Source organism: Chenopodium quinoa, unplaced genomic scaffold (genome assembly GCF_001683475.1).
Source record: "Chenopodium quinoa cultivar QQ74 unplaced genomic scaffold, ASM168347v1, whole genome shotgun sequence".
NCBI classification, from domain to species: domain Eukaryota; kingdom Viridiplantae; phylum Streptophyta; class Magnoliopsida; order Caryophyllales; family Amaranthaceae; genus Chenopodium; species Chenopodium quinoa.
Window position 1 is genome coordinate 951,231 of NW_018742924.1, and position 22,643 is coordinate 973,873.

Sequence of the window (22,643 nt, forward strand, 5' to 3'; positions counted from 1 at the left end):
CCCTCATCTTCACCGTCTTCCCCATCGAAAATGGTATCGCTAGGGGTTGAAGGGGTGCCACCCGGAGAAAATGCCGCCTGCTATTCCTCCTCTCCCTGCTCTTGCTCTTCCTCCGTTTCCTCGTATTCCTCATCAGGAATAATTTCATCAGCGGACACTCTTCTAGCACCCTGCATTCTAGGCTTTATAGCCGTTTGTTTAACTCTGACCATGTCGTCCTGCATAAACATAGAGACGGAGGTGTTCGGGGATGAGCAAAGCAGGTTCGAATTTCTAGAAATGGAACCTCCCACTCTAGACTCAGCCGTACCAGGAGACCGACTGAATGAACTAGGCGGTGCTGTGTGGGTTGATGGAGAGTCCATTTTATTTGGAAGCCTAACTACACACGCGAAAAATTAAAAAAAAGCTTGAAAGGGGGTGCAGGCGGTTAGCTTTAACTTGTCTCTGAAAACTGCTACAAGCGGCGACCGGTTGTGTTACTCGAACACCATCCGGAAAGCACAATCTCACAAGAAAACGGGGGCAGAGTTTTCCCTCTCTACACTCTCTTCTTTTTCTCTCTCTAAAAAGTCAAGACCTGGAGTGTGAAATAAGGAGATGAGGGGGGGTGAAACTTCCTATTTTTGAAGGGTAAAAATCAGGGGGCATCCTTGTAAAACCCTAGAAGGTGAAAAGTTTTACTATTCACCGTTGATCTACTACCGCGTGTCACAGGTGTCCCCTGGTAAGCCACGTTTCACCTGTGAGGGGCAAATGTTTTGGGTAAAATTACCCTGTCCACGTGGACCAATTAGAGAGGGCCACGTGTCAAGCCCAGGCTGGTCCAAGTGGATAAATAGCCATCTGACACGTGTCACCTTCATATACCTCCTAAAATTGCTGCCTTCAAGGGCCCAATTTCCAAGAGCGCCATAAAACGGCGCAACCCACCAAATCTAGGTCAAATGACCTAGATAGGGGCACACCCTCCAATGACTCTATAAATAGGGAGATATTCCCCAAATTGTGGGACACATTCAATAATTTATTACCTCCATATTCTCTCACATCAGAGAAATCCCCTGATCTCGAAATCCGAGAAAATCTCACTTTTACCTTTTTCTGACTTTTTATTTACTCCGACACGTTCTAACTTGATCGTCGGAGGTGGAGCTCCAACCACCTAGAGTCTCCGTTGTTTTTGTAGGTACAACTCAGCCGGACCAGTCTTTGTGATGTAACTCTCCCGATGGACTAAAATACCCAAAACAACGAGACATAAGAACATTATAAATATAGAAAATTCAATAAATGTAGTCCTATTTCGTACGGAAAAATTGTACCATTAAATTATTGCACCGCAATTAATTAACATTTTTAAACGGACTATCACTAAATATTGGAAAAACCAATTTTTGCGATTCACTTTGTATAAACAAAGTTTGGTTAATATGGTGAAAGCAACAGTTAAAAACAGAAATATAATCCTTTTCACATCTAACCATTAAAACATAAAAATGTATTTGTTTGAAAAAGATCAATGTAACTCCTAGAGCGTTGATGGAATAACTCCTATGAAAAATAAGAGTATGTTCTTTTCAGCAGAGCGTAATACATCAGATGGCAGCTGAGTAGAGCATATGTCAGTAAGGCAAAACAGTACAAGTGTCAGCAGATTATTAATACTATACTCAATAGAGCAGAGCTATGTAACTAGGGTTCAGCAGAGCAAACTAGACCACACGTTCATAAGAAACCACATCAGCTCTTAAGAACAGGGTCTAACTTAAAACATCAAAATCAACTTGTTGTATTTTGAATATCTATTTTCTTTCTAATATACTACGTAAATATAAAAAAAAAAAAATTCTGTAGAGGCGGATGCACCATGCTTGGTGCATCCTAATTTCTTTTAAAAAAGGTGGAATAAACATTTAGTTGTTCAATAAAAAAACATATACGTAGTAATTGTTTAGTAAAGAACATATTGTTACTTTATAAAATACAACTAGTTTTCTGTTTTTTTTTTTTTTTTTTTTTTGTAAATCTAAAGAACATTTGTAATATTAATAAATAACATGATAATATTAAGGAACATTATTTTAACACCCCCAAATCTCCCTCTACGGAAATACTAGTATAATATGTATAATTATACCGTTTAGATAGAGTTGGGCGTATTACCGCCGCGTGATTACGCAAGGCCACTCAAAATACTTAACTTAACAACAAAACTTGCAGCGGAAACTCAAATTTCTTTTATTAATACTAATAAAAAATAGTAACATTGTTATGAGTTCTCAAAAATAAAGACAAGACCAACATTTCTAAACTAGGTGAAGTAAATCCCGGGACTCTCATATGCTCATTCATGACTCCACCTGAAAAAAGTCAACACTGCTTACCATTACAGTAAACAGGGCGAACCAAAATAAATAAGAAGAACGGATTAGCAAAATATGCTAAGTACAATAAGTGCAAGATAATGTAAAATCAATTTATTTGCAAACATGCTTTTAAAATCTGTTCCAATAATTAATCAAATAATTTCAAACTCATTATTCAAAAACTGATTCCAATGAGTCATATTCAAAATAATAGATAATAAAACCAATTCCTTTATTATGAACCAATTTCTTTTAATCCAATTCCTCACCTAAGTGTGCACACCCCCCAAGCTAGTCTCCTTATATTACAAGGCTATTCTTGAGAAAGACCCGGTCGTACAAAGTCTAAGGCCTTATCAATAAACCAAATCCGCATAGTGGGATTACTAACATGCTTATAAAACATTAAAAATAATAATTCAATGATTCAATAAATCCTTTTAGTATCCAATATTTCCAATATAATTCAAAATCCTTTTTAATTATTTGACATGCTATCAAAATCAAACCTTGTAAATAAATACTTGAGAATAAAATCTCATATTAATAACTTTTTCAAAATCAATAACTCTTCCTTGAAAAACCTTTTATTTAATTCAACAAACCCTTTAAAATCAAATCCTCTATTTAAACATGATAAGTAATTCAAACCATTCAAAACATGATTTAAAAGTCAATCATTCAAAATACTTTTATTAAAATTAATACCTTCAAAAATAATTTATTTCAAAATCATAATTCAAATAAATTTAATTAAATCACCAACCAAATCATGTAAAACATGTCATTCAAACCAATCACTTTCAAAGGTATCTAGGCACTTAAACGTACCTTAAACCATGCTAGTAAAACAACACAAAAAAGAACCACAAGAACCTTGATTCCGAGTAACAATCAATACTTCGCACTTTCAAAGTTCCATCACGAATACACCTTGCAAATAATATAACCATAAGGTTATCACAACATAAACTCAAATCTAATGTGCATGGACTATAAAACTCTTTTAAAAATAATACTTTAATATAATATTATAGCTTTGAAATAGGTTATTTGTATTTTAGAAAACTAGCCATGAAGAAGATAAAGGAATAGGTTTAAAGAGAATTGAATTTTCGATAGAAAGAATAGGCTGAACTTGCAGAGCTCATCACTCCTTTAATATAACTTCGAATCGGGTGATTCTTGAGCCTAAACTCAAGTAATTTTTGAGAGGAAAAATATTTTGTGAAACATCAATACCCCAAAAACTGACTAGAAGTTCCCAAAAACTGGCTTCAAAGATAAACAGGATAATATTTGTATGAAAAGAGGAGAAAAAAATTATGAAAAGGATTAGGGAAAAGAAGAAGAAGAGAGAAGGAGAGAATTAATTTTGGTGTGAACAATATGAGAGGTATGAGGTGTATTTATAGGCTCATGAATGATAGAATTATGGTAAGAGAATGTAGGAAGATTTATGGTAAAAACAATTTAGGAAATTACTTGGAGAAGTGAATAAAGAAATATGTAAACTTTTGATATTAAGGTTGTTTTGGGTGTTTTTGTCCCTCAGGAGAGTTACAACACGAAGACTGATCCGGAGTGAGCTGTACCTGCAAAACAAACGGAGACACCAGTTGGGTGGTGCTCCGCCTCCGACGGTCAAGTTAGTAACTTGAAAAGGAATAAAGAGTATGGAAATTTAGGTGGGGTTCTGCTCGGATTCCAAGCTCAGGATGTCTCTATCGAAGAGTAAATATGTAATAAATGGTAAAACGTGCCCTCAAAAAGAGGGCCATCTCCCTATTTATAGGGTCTTTGGGAATTGTGCCCCTGATTAGGTCACTGAACCCTAATCATTGGTGTGCCGCACCGCTTTGCAGCTTTCTCCTGATTTGGGCCTGAAGGCCGCCTTTTTCCCTTAATTTCTAGAGTGACACGTGTCAAGTAGGGAATGATCTACTTTGGGCCATCCTGAGGATAACACGTGTCATCCTCTGATTGGACCACGTGGCGGGGTAAAATTACCCTAAACATTTGCCCCTGACAGATGTGACGTGGCACGCCACGTGGCATCTGTGACACATGTCACGCTCCGGTTGGTGGTAATTTTACCATTAAAGAGTAACTGTTCACCTTCCGAGTAAATTACGAAAATGCCCCCGTATTTACCCTCTATATATAGCCGTTTTACCCTCATAATTTTGTACGTTTACAAAAATCTTCTAGAGAGAAAACTTTGAGAGAGAAGAAGTCATCCGCTTGAGTCAGACGCGAGTAAGAAAGTTTGTTCTCCATCAACCCAGCCTGACCCGCCTACCTTAAGATATCACATCCAAAGGTACCGTCTTTGTCTCTCTCAGCTCTTTTTCTTTTTTCACTGCTTGTACATATTTCTTGCAATAAATGGATGCATCACCAACACACACGGTACAGCCTAGGTTAGAGTCCGGCCGGTCACCAGGGACGGCTGAGTCTAGGACTGGGAGTGCCGTCTCGGGGTGTTGGGACCACCCTTTGCCTTGGATTCCGACCAGTTATGTGTTTGTGCAGGACCCCATGGCTCGGACAATGCAGACGGCAACTGATCCAAATTACAAGAGCGAAGGCTCAGGCGGCCAAACGCCTGAGGGAGAAACGTCTGGTCAGGGAGACCAGACGGCTCTGGAGAGATCCCCTCCGCGCGCCCCTTCTACTCCTGCTGATTCCTTCTTGGAGGAATGCGACCAAGGCAGCGACGAGGCCGTCTCTGCCCCCTTGAGTCAAAGTGAGGGGGAGACAGAGAGCGACAGCTCCGCCTCTACCTCTAAGAGTAGTGACGATTTACCCCCACTTCCGGATAGCGAGGAGGAAGAAAGGAAAAAGTGGAACGAGAAGGATGATCCCTTCAACATCCACGTCTCCTCCAAGGACCGGATCCAAATGGAGGAAAACTTGAAGAATTTTACTAAAATGCACCCGCTAGGAGACGGGTATAGGATCCGGGTGCCGCCTGAGAATGGCACCGTCGCCTGGGAGGACGATCAAGAGAACGCCAACAGCTATTTTGGCTGTTATGAGGCGGCGTTCAAGGCTGGTCTCCTCTTTCCCCTTCACCATCACCAGGCAGTGAAGGCAATTTTAAGAGGCTACGGCCTCGGAGTCTGGCAACTTACCCCCATCTCTTGGACAAACATTCTGGGGTATGTTTCCGCCAGCGAGTTCCAGGGGCTTAACCCCGGCTGGGAGGCTTTTTCTAGTATGCATTATCTTAGCAGAAGCCCGGGCGGCTGGAGGGCGTGGTACACTCTAACCACCCAGCCCCAATATATGATGACCTTGGACAAGGTCTCGAAATTCGACGGCTGGAAGCACAGGTTCTACCTGATGTCAGCTCCAACCAGACGGGAGAATTATGAATTCCGTCTGTACAATAAGAAGCCCGACTTGTTGGGCCGGAAGTGTGCTCTTCCCCGGATCCCAGAGGAAGACTTTGACAAGATCATTGAGGCAGACTTTTTTGGCCTCACAGACGCGACCTTGTCAACCGGGGAAACAATAAAAGTCCTCAAGAACAGGATCCCCAAGAACGCCTGGTTTAGGGACGAGTGTTTCCTATCCGCCTGCGGGCTAGGACACATGTTTACCAAACGTATGCGCCTGAGTTTATATCCGTCTGTAGTAGCTTTTTACTAGAATTGATTTATGATATTGACCAATTTCCTTCTTTTTGCAGAAGAAGCATTAAACATGTTGCAGACGGAGAAAACCTCCAATCGGTCCTCTACAACCATCCGCAAGGCGCTTGCGGAAAAGGCTGCGGCTGAGGTCAAAGCCAAGGGTAGCAAACGCCTGACCCGTTCATAAGTTGATCTTTTAAAATTGTTTTTCCCGGATGCTAACCTTAACTTTGGTTATTTTTGCAGGGAGGAGAGCTTGGAAAGTCGTTTGAGAAACAACTCAAACGTTCTAGGGAGGAGACCCCCGCCGTTCTCAACAAAATAAAAAAATCCACCTCTGCGTCAACTCTTGGCGCCTCAGCCGGGCATCAGCAGAAGCGGATAGCGGGGCGAATCGAGAGGATAGGCGGCAGCGTGTGCCTTGATCTCGTCAACCCCTTATCAGCAGCTGCGGGATTCACCACGCCTGCAAGCGGTTCCCGCTTGGCCGGCTCTAAAGGTAAGAACCCTTTTGAATCCCCGCTTGAGCTGGGGTGGCCTTTCCGGGTGAAATCCCACTCTCAACAGACGTCATCTTCAGACGGCCGGCAACAAATATGTGCTGCCTTAGTTTCGCACTCATCACGTATTGATTGTGGTGCAGATCAATCTCCCCGCTGGCCAGACGTCCGGAAGAGGGATAAAGACAGTATCCTTGGGATAGAGACGTTCAATCTTGAACGCATTCTATCCCTTCTGGCTGAGGTAAGAAACATGCCAATTCAATTTTATTTTTTCCATGTGTTTTATCCCGCCTGCAATACTTATACCGCCTGCTTTTTTGCAGGCCATGCTACGGGTGGACGGGCTCAAACGTCCTTATTCCCGCAAACGGAAAGAGGTAAAAAGGGCCAAGAAATCCGCCCTAGACGCTGACAATATTGCTTTACACTCCACTATCGTAAATGAACTTGAAACTAAAGCAATCATAATGACACAGGCGTGTAGAATCCAGCAGCAGGAGGCGGATCTGGAGACGGCCAAACAGCGGGCGGGTGATGCTGAGACGACCCAGAAGAAGGAAGAGGAGGCTAGGAAGAAGGCGGATGAGAGTGCCAAAAAGGCTAATGAGGCGCTCAAAAAAGCCTAGACGGACCTTGGCAATCTTCAGGGTGTTTCAGAAGAGAACACCAACCTGAAGACCAAGGTTCAAAAACTGGAGAAGAAGGCTGCTCAGGCTCAGAAGAACTTTGCAGCAACCCTGGAGGCGGAGCAAAACAGCCTTGTTGCTGAAAGTGACGCTGATAATGACGCCCGAATGAATATCGCTTGGGATGCCTTGTACCCGGACGCGGATTATGGCGTCTGGGCACTGGCTCACAGGTACGCCGAGGACGTGGTGTACTTGAGAGAAAGAGGTGAGCCAGAGCGTGAGTCCTTCGACGCCTGGGTTAATGCCAACAATGAGCCCCTCGTACCTCAGCTACCTGGTCCGAGTGAAGCGCAGGAGATACCCTTAGATGATGAAAAGGACCAGGAGGAGCCGCCTGCGGGCCAGAAGTGACTTTTCAGCGGCAGTATGCCAACCTCTGTTTTTATTTTTTCTCTAGTTCTGCGGCAGTATGCCAAAACTTTTTTTTCCGGTCTGCATGCCGAGTATATTTGTGTTTACCCGCCGAGGAGCCGGGTTAATTAACAATTTCTCTTTCTCCCAGACGAGGTCCGGTTAACACTTTAATCCACTTCAACCGTTTGGTTGGGTGGACTTTATGAAATGCACCGACTGAGTCGGTTTTGATCATTTTGCATTTGAATTTTAATTTCGCAAATTTTAATTTTTCATTTTTTCCTAACTTATAAAAAGCATGCGGCGATTTTTGCCTAACTAATCAATAGTCGGGCTGTCCTTGCCCCTGGACGGCTGTCTGATTGGTTTCAAATGGAGTTGGTTGATTGACTTGAAAACGTCTGATGCTGTAAAGAGCATGATATGTTTGCAAGTCAACCAATCACAGTAGTGATTGCCCCAAACCAAGTGCACAGCCGTACACTAACAGGCGTTCCAGTCACTACCCAGACGGTGTTTATCCGTCTTGGTAGAGATTTTATAGCCATTGAACGACTCATTTGCCCCAATTAAGGTAGGAATTGCAATTTTATAATAAATAACCAAGTGAGACCTTCAGCCGGTGACCGACTGATGCCCCAGGGCATCCGGTATTCGGCAACTTGATCATTCTTCACAGGCCATTTCGGTGAGACGGCTATGAGTTAACCAATTTGGTCGTTCAATTTTTGTCGTCTGCATGGGTACATAGAACCGACAAATAGTTTGTTCTCTGCGACGATTGCACCCGGAGGGGTGTCGCCGGACGCCTTTGTCCATGTTGGGACATGCGATTTTATAAAATGAGCAACCATCTGGCCATTTTAGCCTCTGGTCTTGTTTGAGACCGGTTGTATAGCCACGAAACGTTTTTGTGCTTAGTTTTTAGTCGGAGTATTGAATTTACACTAAGTATCGAACTTAGTTAGGTAAATGAAAAATCCGTCTGAGTATGACTTAGGTGGATAATCAAACTTAGTTAGGTAAATGAAGAATCCCTCTGGATATTACCTGGATGGATAATCAAACAATAACTCAATTTTGCAAAAAAAAGTCTGCATCTTCATTAATTGACTCACTGTTTACAAAAAGTTTACATTCTCAGAAGTAGTACTTTTTTAGATTGTCTACATTCCAAGTTCTAGGCAGGCGCCTGCCGTCTGGAGTTTCCTGGCGGTAGGTGCCATCCCTTACTTCTTCATAGATCCGGTAGGGGCCTTCCCAATTTTGGGTTAGCTTCCCCAGCTCATTGGCCCTGCCGGTTGCCTCCATTTTTCGTAACACTAAGTCGTCAACTTTCAAAGGACGCTTGTGTACTTTTTTGTTGTAGGCTCTCGTCATTCTCAGACGGTAAATCTCATGACGCAAGGCGGCATTGCCCCTGCGCTCCGGGAGTGAGTCTAATGACAGGCGCATTGCTTCCCAGTTTGCCTCTTCATCATATAGCATGACTCTGAGAGTCGGCTCGTAATGTTCGATGGGCAAGACGGCTTCAGCACTGTAAACCATGAGAAATGGGGTTTCACCGGTTGCCCCCTTTCCTGGTTTCCGGATGGCCCATAGGACATGGATTAACTCTTCTGCCCTTAAGCCACCGACTCTTTCTATTTTCTTCTTAATGCCGTCTTAAATGAGTTTATTGAAGGCTTTAACTTGGTCGTTTGCTTGGGGCCGGCCAACAGATGCAAAATAGCTTGAGATCCCCTGATCTCTTAACCAAGTTTTTAGCTGAGGCGTCTCAAACTGAGGACCATTATCAAATACCATAGACATAGGTACCCCATACCGGGTGATAATGTTTTTCCAAATGAAGGAAATCACGTATGAGGTTTTGATGTTTTTAACCGCCTCAGCTTCTACCCACTTGGTGAAATAATCCACAGCCACCAAGATGTAGCGCTTTCCTCCTTGAGTAGGCGTGTAAGGACCTAGAATGTCCATGCACCATTTTGCAAACGGGATTGGGCTGTGGATGGCCTTTAGATCAGTAGCCGGACGGTGAATGAGTTTGCCAAATTTTTGGCACTTGTCACATTTCTTTACCAACTCCTTGGCGTTTGCCTCAAGAGTGGGACAAAAATAATGTCGTCTAGCTCTGACGGCTAGGGACTTGCCGCCTATGTGGCAGGCGCAGAATCCAAAATGCAGGTCTTCGAGAACTTCCTTCCCCTTTTCAAGGGTGACATACTTCAACAGAGGTTTAAGAAAACTCGCCTTGAAGAGTTCTCCATTTTTCAACTTGAAGCTTGCAGCTCGCTTTTTCAGGATGGCTGCCTCCTGTGGCGAATCAGGAAGTGTGCCGTCTGAAAGATAGGCCCGGATGCCATCCATCCAGGTAGAACTTCTGTCCATAATTCCAATGGGATCCTCATAGATGCTTCTCTTTTCAAGAACTTCCCAAAAGACTGACCGAGGCGTATCATGGCAGGCGGAAGACGCCAGTTTTGACAATGCATCCGCCTGGTTGTTTTCCGACCTAGGCACTTGACTCAGCCGAAATTCCTCAAGTGCCTTGGTCTCTTCTTTGACTGTTTGAAGATATTTAATCATAGCCGGATGAGTAGCCTCGTAGCTTCCCTCATACTGGCTAACAACCAATTGAGAATCAGAGTAGGCGTCAATTTTCATGGCCCCTGCCGCCTTACACATGCGAATACCGGCTAGCAGGCTTCATATTCCGCCTCATTGTTAGAGGCTTGAAATTTGAAGCGTAGTGCATACTCAAATATGTCCCCTTCAGGAGACTCGTAGATTACGCCTGCACCACAGCCGTTCTTTGTAGAGCTCCCGTCTACATACACTTTCCAAACCTGATCAAGATTATCCGGAGCCACCGGACGGGTCATTTCAACAACGAAGTCGGCAAACACCTGACCTTTCACTGGCTTTCTTGGTTCGTAAGTGATTTCAAGACTCTGCATTTCAATAGCCCATTTCAACATTCTATCGGATGAGTCCAAGGTAGACATTGGCCGCTTGAGTGGCTGGTCGGTGTAAATCACCACCGGATGAGCCAAAATGTAGGGCTTCAGTTTTTTGAAATCCATATACAAAGCAAAGCCAAAATTTTCAACCATGGGGTACCGGAGTTCAGCATTTTTAAGAACATGGCTAATGAAGTAAACCGGGAGCTGCACGCCGTCTCGCTCAGCAATGAGAACGGCACTGAGGGCATGATCTGAGACGGCTAAATACATGTACAACGTCTCCCTAGGTAAAGGACTGACCAACCTAGCTTTTAGCTTGTCGCCAAGCGTTGCACTCAGGATTTTCAGATAAATCCTCTTTCCCTATGCTGTTGTTGTTCATTGCCTGGTTTCGCTCCGAACCTTTAACTTGGTTGTTTCCTTTCAACCAAATCTGCTTAAATTAAAGCTCTTCATCTCTAATTTTTAAGCTTTGCTAAACCCCCTCCTATCCCTAGAATAATCTCATGTATTTATATTCGCGGTTTTTCAAAATCCGGGAATATTCTTATTCGTTTTCTCTTTGGATTATACTTGTATTTATATTTTTGACTATAAGACTTTGCTAATCTCTTTAATTATCTTAGGACTATCCTAAGGCTCAATTAAGACTTAATGTGTTTTTATCACATATGACTTGTTATGACTCGACTCAAAGTGTTTAACACATGCATTAGACTAAACTCGAGATGACATGATAGTCAAATCCAAGCTACAGATGGATCACCTTGCTGATCTCCGAGAAACATTCACCACCCTCAGGCGGCATAAGGTTATGTTAAATCCTAGAAATGCGTCTTTGGTGTTGCGTCTGGGAAGTTTCTCGGATTCTTGATTGATTAAAGGGGGATAGAGGTTAACCCTGAAAAGATACAGGAGGTGATAGACATGAAGTCATCCCGTTCTATCAAGGAAGTGCAGAGACTCACCGGCTGTCTGGCCGCCTTGGGGAGGTTCCTCAGCCGGTCAGGCGACAAGTGCCTCTACTTCTTCCAAACAATCAGGAAGAAGACCAGATTTGAATGGGGGGATGACGCTGAGGCAGCATTCCAGAGGTTGAAAGAGCATTTACATTCTCTACCTTGGGTATTTATATAAAGCTAGGAAAATAGAAAATAAAAAGGGGGAAATAAAGTAAAATAAACCAAGAAAGGAAAATAAATTAAGAAGAGAAATATAAATAAAAGAAAAAGAAATAATCAAATAAAGAAACCATCGATTCCCTCCAAAACATCAGACTCCCTTTCTTCTTCTAATTCGAATTAAGAAGCTATTTTAATCCCCTACTTCACTCACCATCAAACATCATCAGCAAGCTTCATCATCGAATCCACACCATCATCCTCAACAGCTAAAATCGATGATTAAACCAAGGCCATTCAATCTTCATTAAAATCACGTGAGAAGCTCGTGATTGAACCCACATTTGCACGCCCGCGATGACGTCGCGCAAATGCTAATGTATCAATTCTGTTTTTGGACTCTAATTGCATGTGCCTTCACACAGGGTTGCGCGCCCGCGTAAAGCTCCAATCGAATTTGGTGCTAAATGGAGGGTTTTCTGAGGTGAGAAGAAGTGGAGGAGATGCGAGCAGCTCTGTTTTGGTGCGTGAGGGATGAGAAGATTAAAGAGCTGCTACGATTGAGGATGGCGAATTGAGATGATTGGGCAGCGTTTAGTGGTAATTGGTATTACGGTTCTAGCTAGGTTGCGATGCGGCTCGGTGAACAGGTGGTTGGAGTGTGGGTTTTGCAAGTTGGTGGTGAATTGAATTGGGGAGAATGTAGATTGATAGAGCAAGTGGCTCGGTAGTGGTAAGGTAGTTGCACAAGGTTGCTGGTAAGTAGCAGGACAAAGGTGGTGCGCTAATTGAAGCTGGTGTGGCTGGTGTTTGTTGTTGCGGTTGGTGGTGCGGCGAGGATGGAAGCAGGTGTGTGTGAATTGGTTGATGGAGTTGTTTAATATGGTGGAGGATAAGTTTTAGTGGGGTGAAGGCTAGGAAGTAGCAGCTTGCTGTGTTTGGGTAGGTGATGTAGTGCGGCTATGATGGTCTGACTTGAGACCTCGAAACCGAACTCCTTGACTTGAACTCAAATCTACACACAAAACCGAGGAGATATCGAGACAAATAAAATAAAGGGAAATTATCTTTGGTAGACCTCTAATTATTAAAATTCTCAGTGGTAAAATGCAAAAAAACTTATTATCCCTGGCAAACCATGTTTTAAAAAGTTTAATCAGTGGTAGCCTTAAGCAATGTAATTAGGCAATTTAAGCTTTACTATGGTTAAATAATGTTGTAATGACTAATTTGACCCTAATGGCAGACCTGATTTTCCCTCCAAATCGATTTCCCCTCTAAATTGATTTCCCCTTATTATATTTATAAAATCGAATTCCCCCTTTCTTATAAACCCTAATTTCACGATTTCCCCAAATTCTCTCTGTAGAGGCAATCAAGAACAATCGTTCATCTTCTTCGGTGAAGCCAATCACCATAGATGATAGGATTGCTTGGGTTAAGCTTATGCACTGCAACTGTGTTCCCCCCAAGTGGCTGCGGTGAAGATTTCAGAAACCACGAAGAACCCTAGAAGACTATTTTTCAAGTGCAGAGGATGCGATTATTTTGCGTGGTTGAAGGAGGAGAATATAATAAGGGTTGGGGATGAATTGGAAGTTGAACAAGGTGATATTGTCGGTGTTACTTCAAGGCTGGATGATTTGGTGAATTTCATCAAACTAATTGTGAAGATGACTTTGATAATGTATTTTATTATGTTATTTGTTGTTTCTAAGTTATGAATTAGGTGCAGTAGTATGAATTAGAATGTTGATGTATTAGGTATGGAACTGATGTACTTTGGTTTGCTTAATGATGAATGAATAAAATTGGTACTACTTTTGTCAATTTTTGTGAGCAATTTCTGTATATTATAACAATGCTGATATGTCATTGATTAGCCAAAAGAAAAACATTACATCAACCCATAATCTAAATGTTTTGTAAAAAAAACAGCATTTGACATCTTGAAACACATAATACTGAAGTTTGACACATACAGTCAATTAAGAAGTAAAAAAAAAAAAAACATGCACTTTTCTGACCAACTACTCCTAAGACACAAATCATGCAGGCTGTGATGCTGAGATCCCTCCTTTAGCTCTCTTTGACCTTGGTGACATTCTTATTGGCTGTGATGCTAAGATAGGTCCCTTTGCTCTCTGGTTCCTTGGTGAGACTCTTAATGGCTATGATGCCGCTGTTGTTGGTTCAGGTTGGCTCATAGATGCCCCTTTTCCCTTCTTGTTTGTTTGCCTTTTGTTGGTCTGACCTGTAGAGCTTTCACCTAGGGCCACCTTTTGTTTACTAGTCAAGCCACCTTGGCAGGTTTATGTATTATGCCCAAATTGTTGGCATTTGCTGCACTTGATAGTTTTGGACCTCTTCCCTTTGGCTTTCTCACCCTCTTCCCTCCTCTTATTCCTTGCAGGTCTCCATATCCTTCTTTTCATAGTTGGTGGATCAATCTCTGGATAAGGACTATTAGGCCATTGCTCCACATCTGGTATGGCCTTGATAGAGTTGCCATAAGCCATTTTATACTTTTTGACAGAATACCACGCACTGATATAGAACCTAGGGTCTTCATTTAAGTGCAAAATGGCCCTCATGGCATGTTTGCAAGGCAATCCAGTAAGTTGCCAAGCATTACATACACATGTCTTCTGTCTTAGGTTCACTGGAAGCATAGATTTTCCATCAAGTATTTCAAATTCACCATCCCAGACTTCAAACTTTTGCATGTCCTTGATTAATGGCTAATAATTTGCATCCTTTTCATGATATTAGGACACACATCATCTCTCCAGTTCTCACATGCCTCCCTTCTGGTGGCCATTCTAACCATGGTGAATCTTCTAATACCTGAAACAGTTTTAATGGTAAATAGATAAGCAATTACTACTATTGAATTAACACTAAATCAAATAAATAAGGTAAGGAATGTGAGAGTACCTTCAAGCAAAGTAAAGACTGGTCTGCATCTATCAATGCCTAAGGTAGAGTTAAAGCTTTCTACAAAGTTTGATTTGTTTGTATCACACTTCACATCTGGATTGAAAGCATTCTTTGACCATCTTGATTGTGGTCCAAGCTCTGACAGCCAAACAAGAGCTAAAGGACTAGCCTTCTGCAATGCTTTCATTGTTTTTTTGTAAGGTGAATGGAATGAATGCTCCAGCAGCCTTCCAAAACAATTGGAACATCTGCAAACCAGGAAATTCCTTTTTGAAGTTCTTCATCAAGTGCTTGCAGCAGTATCTTCTGCCTACTTTTGGCCATATCTCACTAATGGCAGGATCAATACCCTTCAGAGCCAAACAAAGTAATTAGTGTCTAAATTATCTACCACTTTTGCACTTATCATGCACCAATTATCAATGAATTAGAGCCAAAAAAATGAATTAGAATCAATACCTTTTGTCTATCACTGATTATACACTAATTATCACCCCTCCCACTTGGTTGTAGAGCATTCTTCAAGTGATATAGAAAGTACTTTCAGCTGTCAGCATCTTCAGCTCCCACTATTGCCCATGCTACAGGAAATATCTCATTATTTCCATCAAGGGCAACTGCAGACAATAACACCCCACCATAGTTGCCCTTGAGATGAGCTCCATCCACTCCAATTAAGCTTCTGCATCCAGCATTCAACCCATCTATTGAAGTCTTAAAGGAAATGAATATGCTACTGAATACCATGGGCCTGACAGGACCTACATTCTTCCATGCACAGTGTGCTAATGAACCTTGATTTAGCTACTTGATAACATCACTGTACATAGGCAATGCCTTGTAAGAGACATCGTGCCCACCATGAATTTCAACTAAGGCCTTTGTCCTCACCCTGTACAGTGTGCTTTGTGCCATTGTCACTCCATACCTTTTCCAAAGCAACTCATTCAAGGCCTTGGCAGGAGCATCATTGTTTACCCTTATATCTTCAAGTAAGACTCTCATAACCCACTTGACATTAACCATACTATTCCTTGTCTTCAGTCCTGCACATGTATGCTCTAGGTTTTGAATACTTTTGATTGCCCAAGTGCACTCATCTGGAAGAACAGAAGCATGTAATCTCCAGCAACAGTTCACATCAGAGCATCTACAACAATATCTCTTGTTGCTAGCCCACTCAACAACAACTGCAAATCCACACTGGATGCAGTAATCCCTCACAACATCCCTGAGATGTTGCTTGTCCATGAACAGCTGCCATGGCTTGAGAACTATTTTCCCAAACCCCTCATCCTTATACACCTCTCCATTATTATATAACTTTGTTAAGTAGTTGTCATGTTCATTCTCACACTCAAATATTTCATCCTCAAAGGGATCATAACTGTCTTCAATAATTGGCCCATATTCATCCCTAGGCAAGTCATCTTCATCATCTAAACTCACATTTTCTGACTCATCACTCATGTCTTCATCAGAAACCCCTCTACTAGCTATAGGACTGTAGCCATCATCTTCACTGTCACCCTCATCACCAACTAAAGCCAGACTAGTAGTATCATTGTCTTCACCTAAGCTAACAGTAACCTCCCTTCTCCTATTCTGATCCCCATTTTCTTGTTCACTTCCCCCCCCCCCCCCCACTTGTACTTGTGCTAATCACAATCCCTTTTCTCTTAGCAGTAGTTCTAGGCACTATCTTTTGAAAAAAGGCAGACACTCTTGATGAATTAGATGACTGCTTCTCACCTGAGTTACCCCTAGGTCCAAACTCACCAATATTTTGCAAAGGAGGTATCAATGACTGTGTAGATGGTTGGGCTTGGGTATTTTGTGTGATGATATCATGGGGTACTTGGTATTGATTTTCATTTGGGTTAGTAGTTCGATCATCTTCATGAGGTTGATTTTGTTGGTCAGTTTGCTATGGTGTTGGGGAAATGTTAAACCAATTCTCCAAGGCATTCTCTCTTCCCATCCCTCTGTCAGAAGATCTACCTCTCCCTCTACTCCTACCTCTGCCTCTCCCTCTCCCTCTCTCAGATGATCTCCCTCTCCCTCTCCCTCTTTCATTCCCTCCCCTCCCACTACCCTTAGGTTGAGGGTTTGCTTCCCTATCTGCTTCCAACTCAGCTTCTAACTCAGCCCATGTTTGATTTGGATCATAATTTAAAAGCACAGGACCACTCACCTTGTTTGACTGTCCTATAGCCTTCACATGTCTATCAAAGTCAGCCTTGCTAACTACTAAAGCTTCCACATTCTTAGGTTTCTTATTCTTCCTAGGTGTGACTTTTTTGGTACTTTTATTTTATGGTTCAGCCCATGTTTGATCTGGATCATAATTTAAAAGCACAGGACCACTCACCTTGTTTGACTGTCCTATAGCCTTCACATGTCTATCAAAGTCAGCCTTGCTAACTACTAAAGTTTCCACATTCTTAGGTTGCTTATTCTTCCTAGGTGTGACTTTTTTGGTACTTTTATTTGATGGTTCAACCACTACCTTAGCTATTGGTTCAACTACTAGGCTAGCTACTGGTTCAACTACTAGGTTAGCTACTGGTTCAACTACTTGTTGCTTTCCCTTTCCACTCATTAATGATCTTGCAGCTGCAACAACCTTACTGTCTTTAAGACCATCCCCAACCCATATGTATATCTCACTTTTTTCAGGCAAATTACCAAACATCTTCATCAAATCAGCATCAGTTAGAAGAGCTACATGCTTCATTTTATAAACTTATTGAAAAGTTGGGTTTTTTGGTGTTTCAATTTTACTCTCCTTAGCTTTTCCCAGTAATCTACAATAAGATCTATCAGGTTCACCTTATCAACATCATCAACCACAACAGACACATCAACACCCCTATACTGAAATTGTAGAACAATTTTATCAACCATTCTGCATCAATCAAACCAAACAACATCTAAAAAACAATTGTATAAGAATCTGCCCTAAATTACATACCAATCCAACAATAAACAACATATAACCACATAATCAGAACCCTAAACAAATAAAAAAGTTCACTTTAACAATTAACATAAGTAAGCAAACAAAATAAACCAATGCCATCAACCACATTTCATATCCAACCCCATTAACCGAAAAAACAGAGCATACATAACCCTTATATGCAAAAAAACACATACCTTGCTTCAATTAAGGGCAAATGGTGGATTTTCTCAAAAAATTCGAACTTTGATGCAGATTGTCTTGCACAAAATCGAATTCCATTACACGCAATTCACGAACAAAACCCCTCAAACCGTCTTGAATTTTCCCTTAAAATGTGTTAAATCACCACTACCAACTACAAATACAAACCCAGAACAATTGTTTTAAAAATGCCTAAACTTTTAAAGGAAAAAATTCAGAATGCTTTAAGAGAAATGACGCACCTCATCAGTGTCGAATGCAGTGTGATGAAGAAGGCTGAAGGTTTAAAGTCAAGGAAGGAAATGATTTGACATTTGTGGTTGGGGGTAATTAAATGGGGGTATTTTAGGCATCACACCTTTTATTTTAATTAGAATGATTAACCATGGTTAACCATTGCCTAACTACATTTCTTAAGGTTACCACTAATTAAACTTTTTAAAACATAGTTTACCAGGGATAATGTTTTTTTGCATTTTACCACTGAGAATTTTAATAATTAGAGGTCTACCAAATAGAATTTCCCTAAAATAAAATAAAAAAATGAAAATAAATAAAATAAAATAGAAAATAAGTGAAATAAAACTAAAACTAGCAAAATTAAATAAAACTATACAAGTAAATAAAATAGAATAAATAAGAAATAAACCACAAACTAATTAAATCCATGAAAACAACTAAAACATGCCAAAATAATGAAAATAAAAAGAAACTTTATTAAAAGGAAAATAATAGAATAAAAGGGAAAATAAGAGAAACCGAGCCCGAAAATGACTCTAAAACTACTCCCTAAGAGTGACATAAATGTCACTTATCACTTATAAACTCATTATTTCTCAAACCATCTCATTATTACATATTTATAAGTGAATATGACTTAAAATGACATAAAAAAGCTAATTTCTAAGTTTATGGGTCCATATCATCAAAATAAAGCCATTAAAAGCCAAAATGGCTTCTAACATGCCTATTTTCTTCATTTCTTAACTTATGAACTTATTCTTTCTCAAACCATCTCATAATTACGTAGTTATCACTGAATATGACTTTAAATCACATAAAAGAAGCTATTTTCTAAGTTTATGGGTCCATATCATCCAAATAAAGCCATTTAAACCCAAAATGGCTTATAACATGCCTATTTTCTTCATTTCATAACTTATGAACTCATTCTTTCTCAAATCATCTAATAATTACATAGTTATAAATGAATATGATTTGAAATCACATAAAAGAAGTCATTTTCTAAGTTTATGGGTCCATATCATCAAAATAAAGCCATTTAAGGCCAAAATGGCATCTCCAAAATTCCCCTCATTTGGGTGTAAAGGGCCTCAAAATCTTAATCGTACATACCCTCCAACCGGATTTGCATACCCTTCACTTGAGCACTAAGGTCATCTAAGTCGAGGCTCACATATTGGTGTTGTTGTTCTTGATGTTGTTGTTGATGTTGTTGTTGCTGATGTTGAACTTGTTGCTGTTGATACTCTTGGCATTGCCTTTCCTCATTGAGAATATCTTCCATATGTTCATCCTCCCTAGGGATGCGGTTTCTAGAGGGCATAAACCATACATTCGGGGCATACCGGTGAAGAGAGGTAAGAGAGGAGTTCGGAAGATGGAACCAATGGGTACCCCTACGGAGCCAATCAAAGACCTCATCATCTTCATTCTTGGATAGGAATTGTACTTGCTTTAATTGCTTGATATCAAGGTAAAGGATTTCTAGATCCCCTACCGACGTGCAAGAAAGAAGATACCTCTCATACTTAAGCTTCGTAGTCAACCTTGTGATCATGCTACCATAAGGAATTTCACCCGACCGGATACCCCTCATGTCCAAACAATTCCTCAAGAAAATCCGCCCAAGGTTTAATTGACCCCTATATTCTTCGGAAGTTGCTATTCACAAAGCTCGCAACTCGGGGAGCGAAAACTTTCCCAAATTTTGTTTAGGGAACACCGAGTACCTTAATAGCCTGTGGAGCACTCTCATACATGGTTGAAAAATGTCGCTTGCAAGAGAAATATGAGCACCAAGCTTGTTAAAACCCGAGATGGTATGCCAAAAGGCATCTGGAGAGAAACCATTTAAATACTCATGCTCGCAATTAGTGTAGAAGAGATCCGCATTCGGATTGAAATCCAAGGCCACACTGAACTTGGCCAAGGACATGACATGAACATCATTGAAATGCTGGAAGGTTATCTCATATTCTTTATCACCATTAGGAGTCACACCCAAAGAGGCCAAGAACTCAGAAGTAGGATCAAGGTAGTTCCAGTATCTCTTAGTAGCATGCGTTCCAAAGCCAAGATTGTTAAATAGAACCTATAAATCATCATCGATCCCCAACTTTATCTTGATAAATTTATGGTAATGCTGAGAGGGCCTATAGGTTCTCTTTTGGAAGCTTTGCCAAATAGGCTTGTTGGCTTTGTCAACGAAACGAGTTTTAGGAATGGGAAGGGGTTCAAGGTTTTGTGATTGAGGGGAAGATGTGTTTGAGGGTGATGGTCATTCTATGGAAATGGTTTTTTTTTCTTTTCTTGGTTTTGGAGGTGATCACTTTTAAGTATTTAGACATGATGATTCACCAAACAATCACAACCAAATCACAAATTCAACTTCTCAAACACTCTAAATCATCAATCACAATTCAATAACCACCTTGGTTCAACCGACCAACTTCAATTACAACCAAACTACCAAAAACCAACTTTCACAATTCACAACAAATTTGCACAAATTTGCTACAAAAACATCAAACAACATAATGTGATGCAATACAATCAACAAACAACATAAATAATCATCCAAAATTTAATATCAATCATCAAAATCAACAAAATTCATACTACTACTATTCACAACCATGAACAATCTAATACTTGAAACTATATGATATAACAATGCAATTAAGAGTAAAAGAAGATGACTATACCATACAAGGAGCAAGATTAAGCAATTTTTGGCCACCAATTCCCTTAAGAACGAAAAACCTCAAATTGCTTCAACAATGAAGGAGAGAGATTGGAGATTGATATGGATGAAAGTAATGTAATATTTGTTAAAAATGTAGGAGGATTTTGATGATTTTGGATGAAATTTAATGAATTTGTGATGAATTTGATGAGCAAGGAGTAAGGGTTTCGTGAGGTTTAGAGTGATAAAGAGGAAAGACGGTGAGAGCAAGAGTGATAGGGAATGAGGGAAAGAAAAGAGAAAGAAAGAAGAAGAAGCTCGAAAAATGGGGTGTGCGGTCGCGCTGCCCCATGGCGCGCTCACGCTGGTGCCTAGCGCACTCGAGCCCCGCGTGGCTTGCCTTCTCTTCTTAAAATTATTGCTCGGTGCGTTCTATTGTTGGTTCATAGACCGATATCACCCGAGATTATTAAACCCACCAAAAAAAAGTAGTTTCAAAACATGTTGACAGTGGGTTCAACATCTCAAAATAATGATAACACCACAATGAACCCACTAAGTTCAAACTTTCTTCAATTATAGTTATAATTTTCCCTATCTTACCTCACGAACATTTCTTACCCTTTTACCTCAAAATTCGGTAAAATCAAACACAATCACAACTTAAACCGCAAAACACCTTTCCATTGCTCATGCTCACTTGAATTAATCCAACTCCATGAATTCACCTTATAAATCCAAAAGAAAAACAAGTGAAAGAATGGAAAATAAAAGAAAAACATTAAGAAAAAGAAATCAAAAGAAAAGGTTAGAAATCTCCGGGTTGCCTCCCGGGAAGCGCTTGCTTATGGTCCTAAGATCGACCCTTCCTCCAAATCATGGAGGGTCAAAGAACACCAACTTCTTTGAAGTGGTGGAAGGCACAAATTCCTCTTCAAAAATTAGCAACTTCTCATTGTTGCTTGATAAAACTTCGTTTGATTGGACTTCTAAAGCAATTCTCATTCTCTTTTTCTTAGAAGCTCTTGCTTTCTTGTTTACCTTGTTCCTTTTTATAGACGGTTTCACACCATCCACATCCTTGGAATCAACCTCCTCCTCTTGAGTGCGAAGATCAAACTAATGCGGAATGTCAATTACCTCTTCGTCCATAGCCTTTGAAAACTCCTTTTACTCTTCACTAACTTTCATGCAATCAAAACTCACAAGCACATCACCAAAAATCTCATGAACATCGTTAGTTGAAGAATTAATCATACAAACATTATCAGTGGAGCAAGGAGAATTAACACACATGATTCCTTTCACAAGAGACAAAGACTCATGCATCAATTTTAACTCAAAACTTTCATCATTGTTACCAATCCTCAAAGTAATTTGACCTCCCTTAACATCTATCAAAGCTCCCAAAGTAGCTAAAAAGGGTCTCCCTAAAATGATAGGAATATCGTCGTCTTCCGCAATCTCTAACAGAATGAAATCAACGGGGATAGTGAATTCTCCTATCTTGAGGGGGACATCCTCAACTCTTCCTTTAGGAAACTTAATAGAACGATCGGTCAATTGAAGGGTCATTTTGGTTGGAAGGAGCTCACCTTTCTTAAGTCTCTTGAAGACGAAATAAGGCATGATGCTAACACTAGCACCAAGATCACAAAGGGCATTTTGGAACAATTTCCCATTAATATTGCAAGGGATGGAGAAATTTCCTAGATCTTTCATCTTTAGGGTCAAGTCATTATGGATAAAGGCACTACAACACTCCCCCAAACTCATCGGCTCAACCACATTGCAATCTCTCTTGCTGCTCAAAATTTCCTTAAGAAACTTAGAATAGTTTGGCATTTGTTCCAAGACTTCGGTGAAAGGAATAGAAAGATGAATTTTCTTAAGCATCTCGATGAATTGCCCAAATTGTTTATCCAATTTGTGCCTATTGGACTTTTGAGGCTAAGGAATTTAGGG

The 22,643-nt window shown here is 40.6% G+C and overlaps 1 protein-coding gene across 1 annotated transcript; it reads right to left on the reverse strand.

Moving 5' to 3' along the window:
• Positions 1 to 13,955: 13,955 nt before the first annotated feature.
• Positions 13,956 to 14,770, reverse strand: LOC110728327. The gene is made up of 3 exons (XM_021907985.1): positions 14,581 to 14,770; positions 14,471 to 14,490; positions 13,956 to 14,384 (listed from the first exon to the last, which is right to left on the reverse strand). The coding sequence occupies exons 1-3, from the start codon at positions 14,768 to 14,770 to the stop codon at positions 13,956 to 13,958; spliced, it is 639 nt and encodes a 212-aa protein (XP_021763677.1).
• Between the last annotated feature and the right edge of the window lie 7,873 nt (positions 14,771 to 22,643).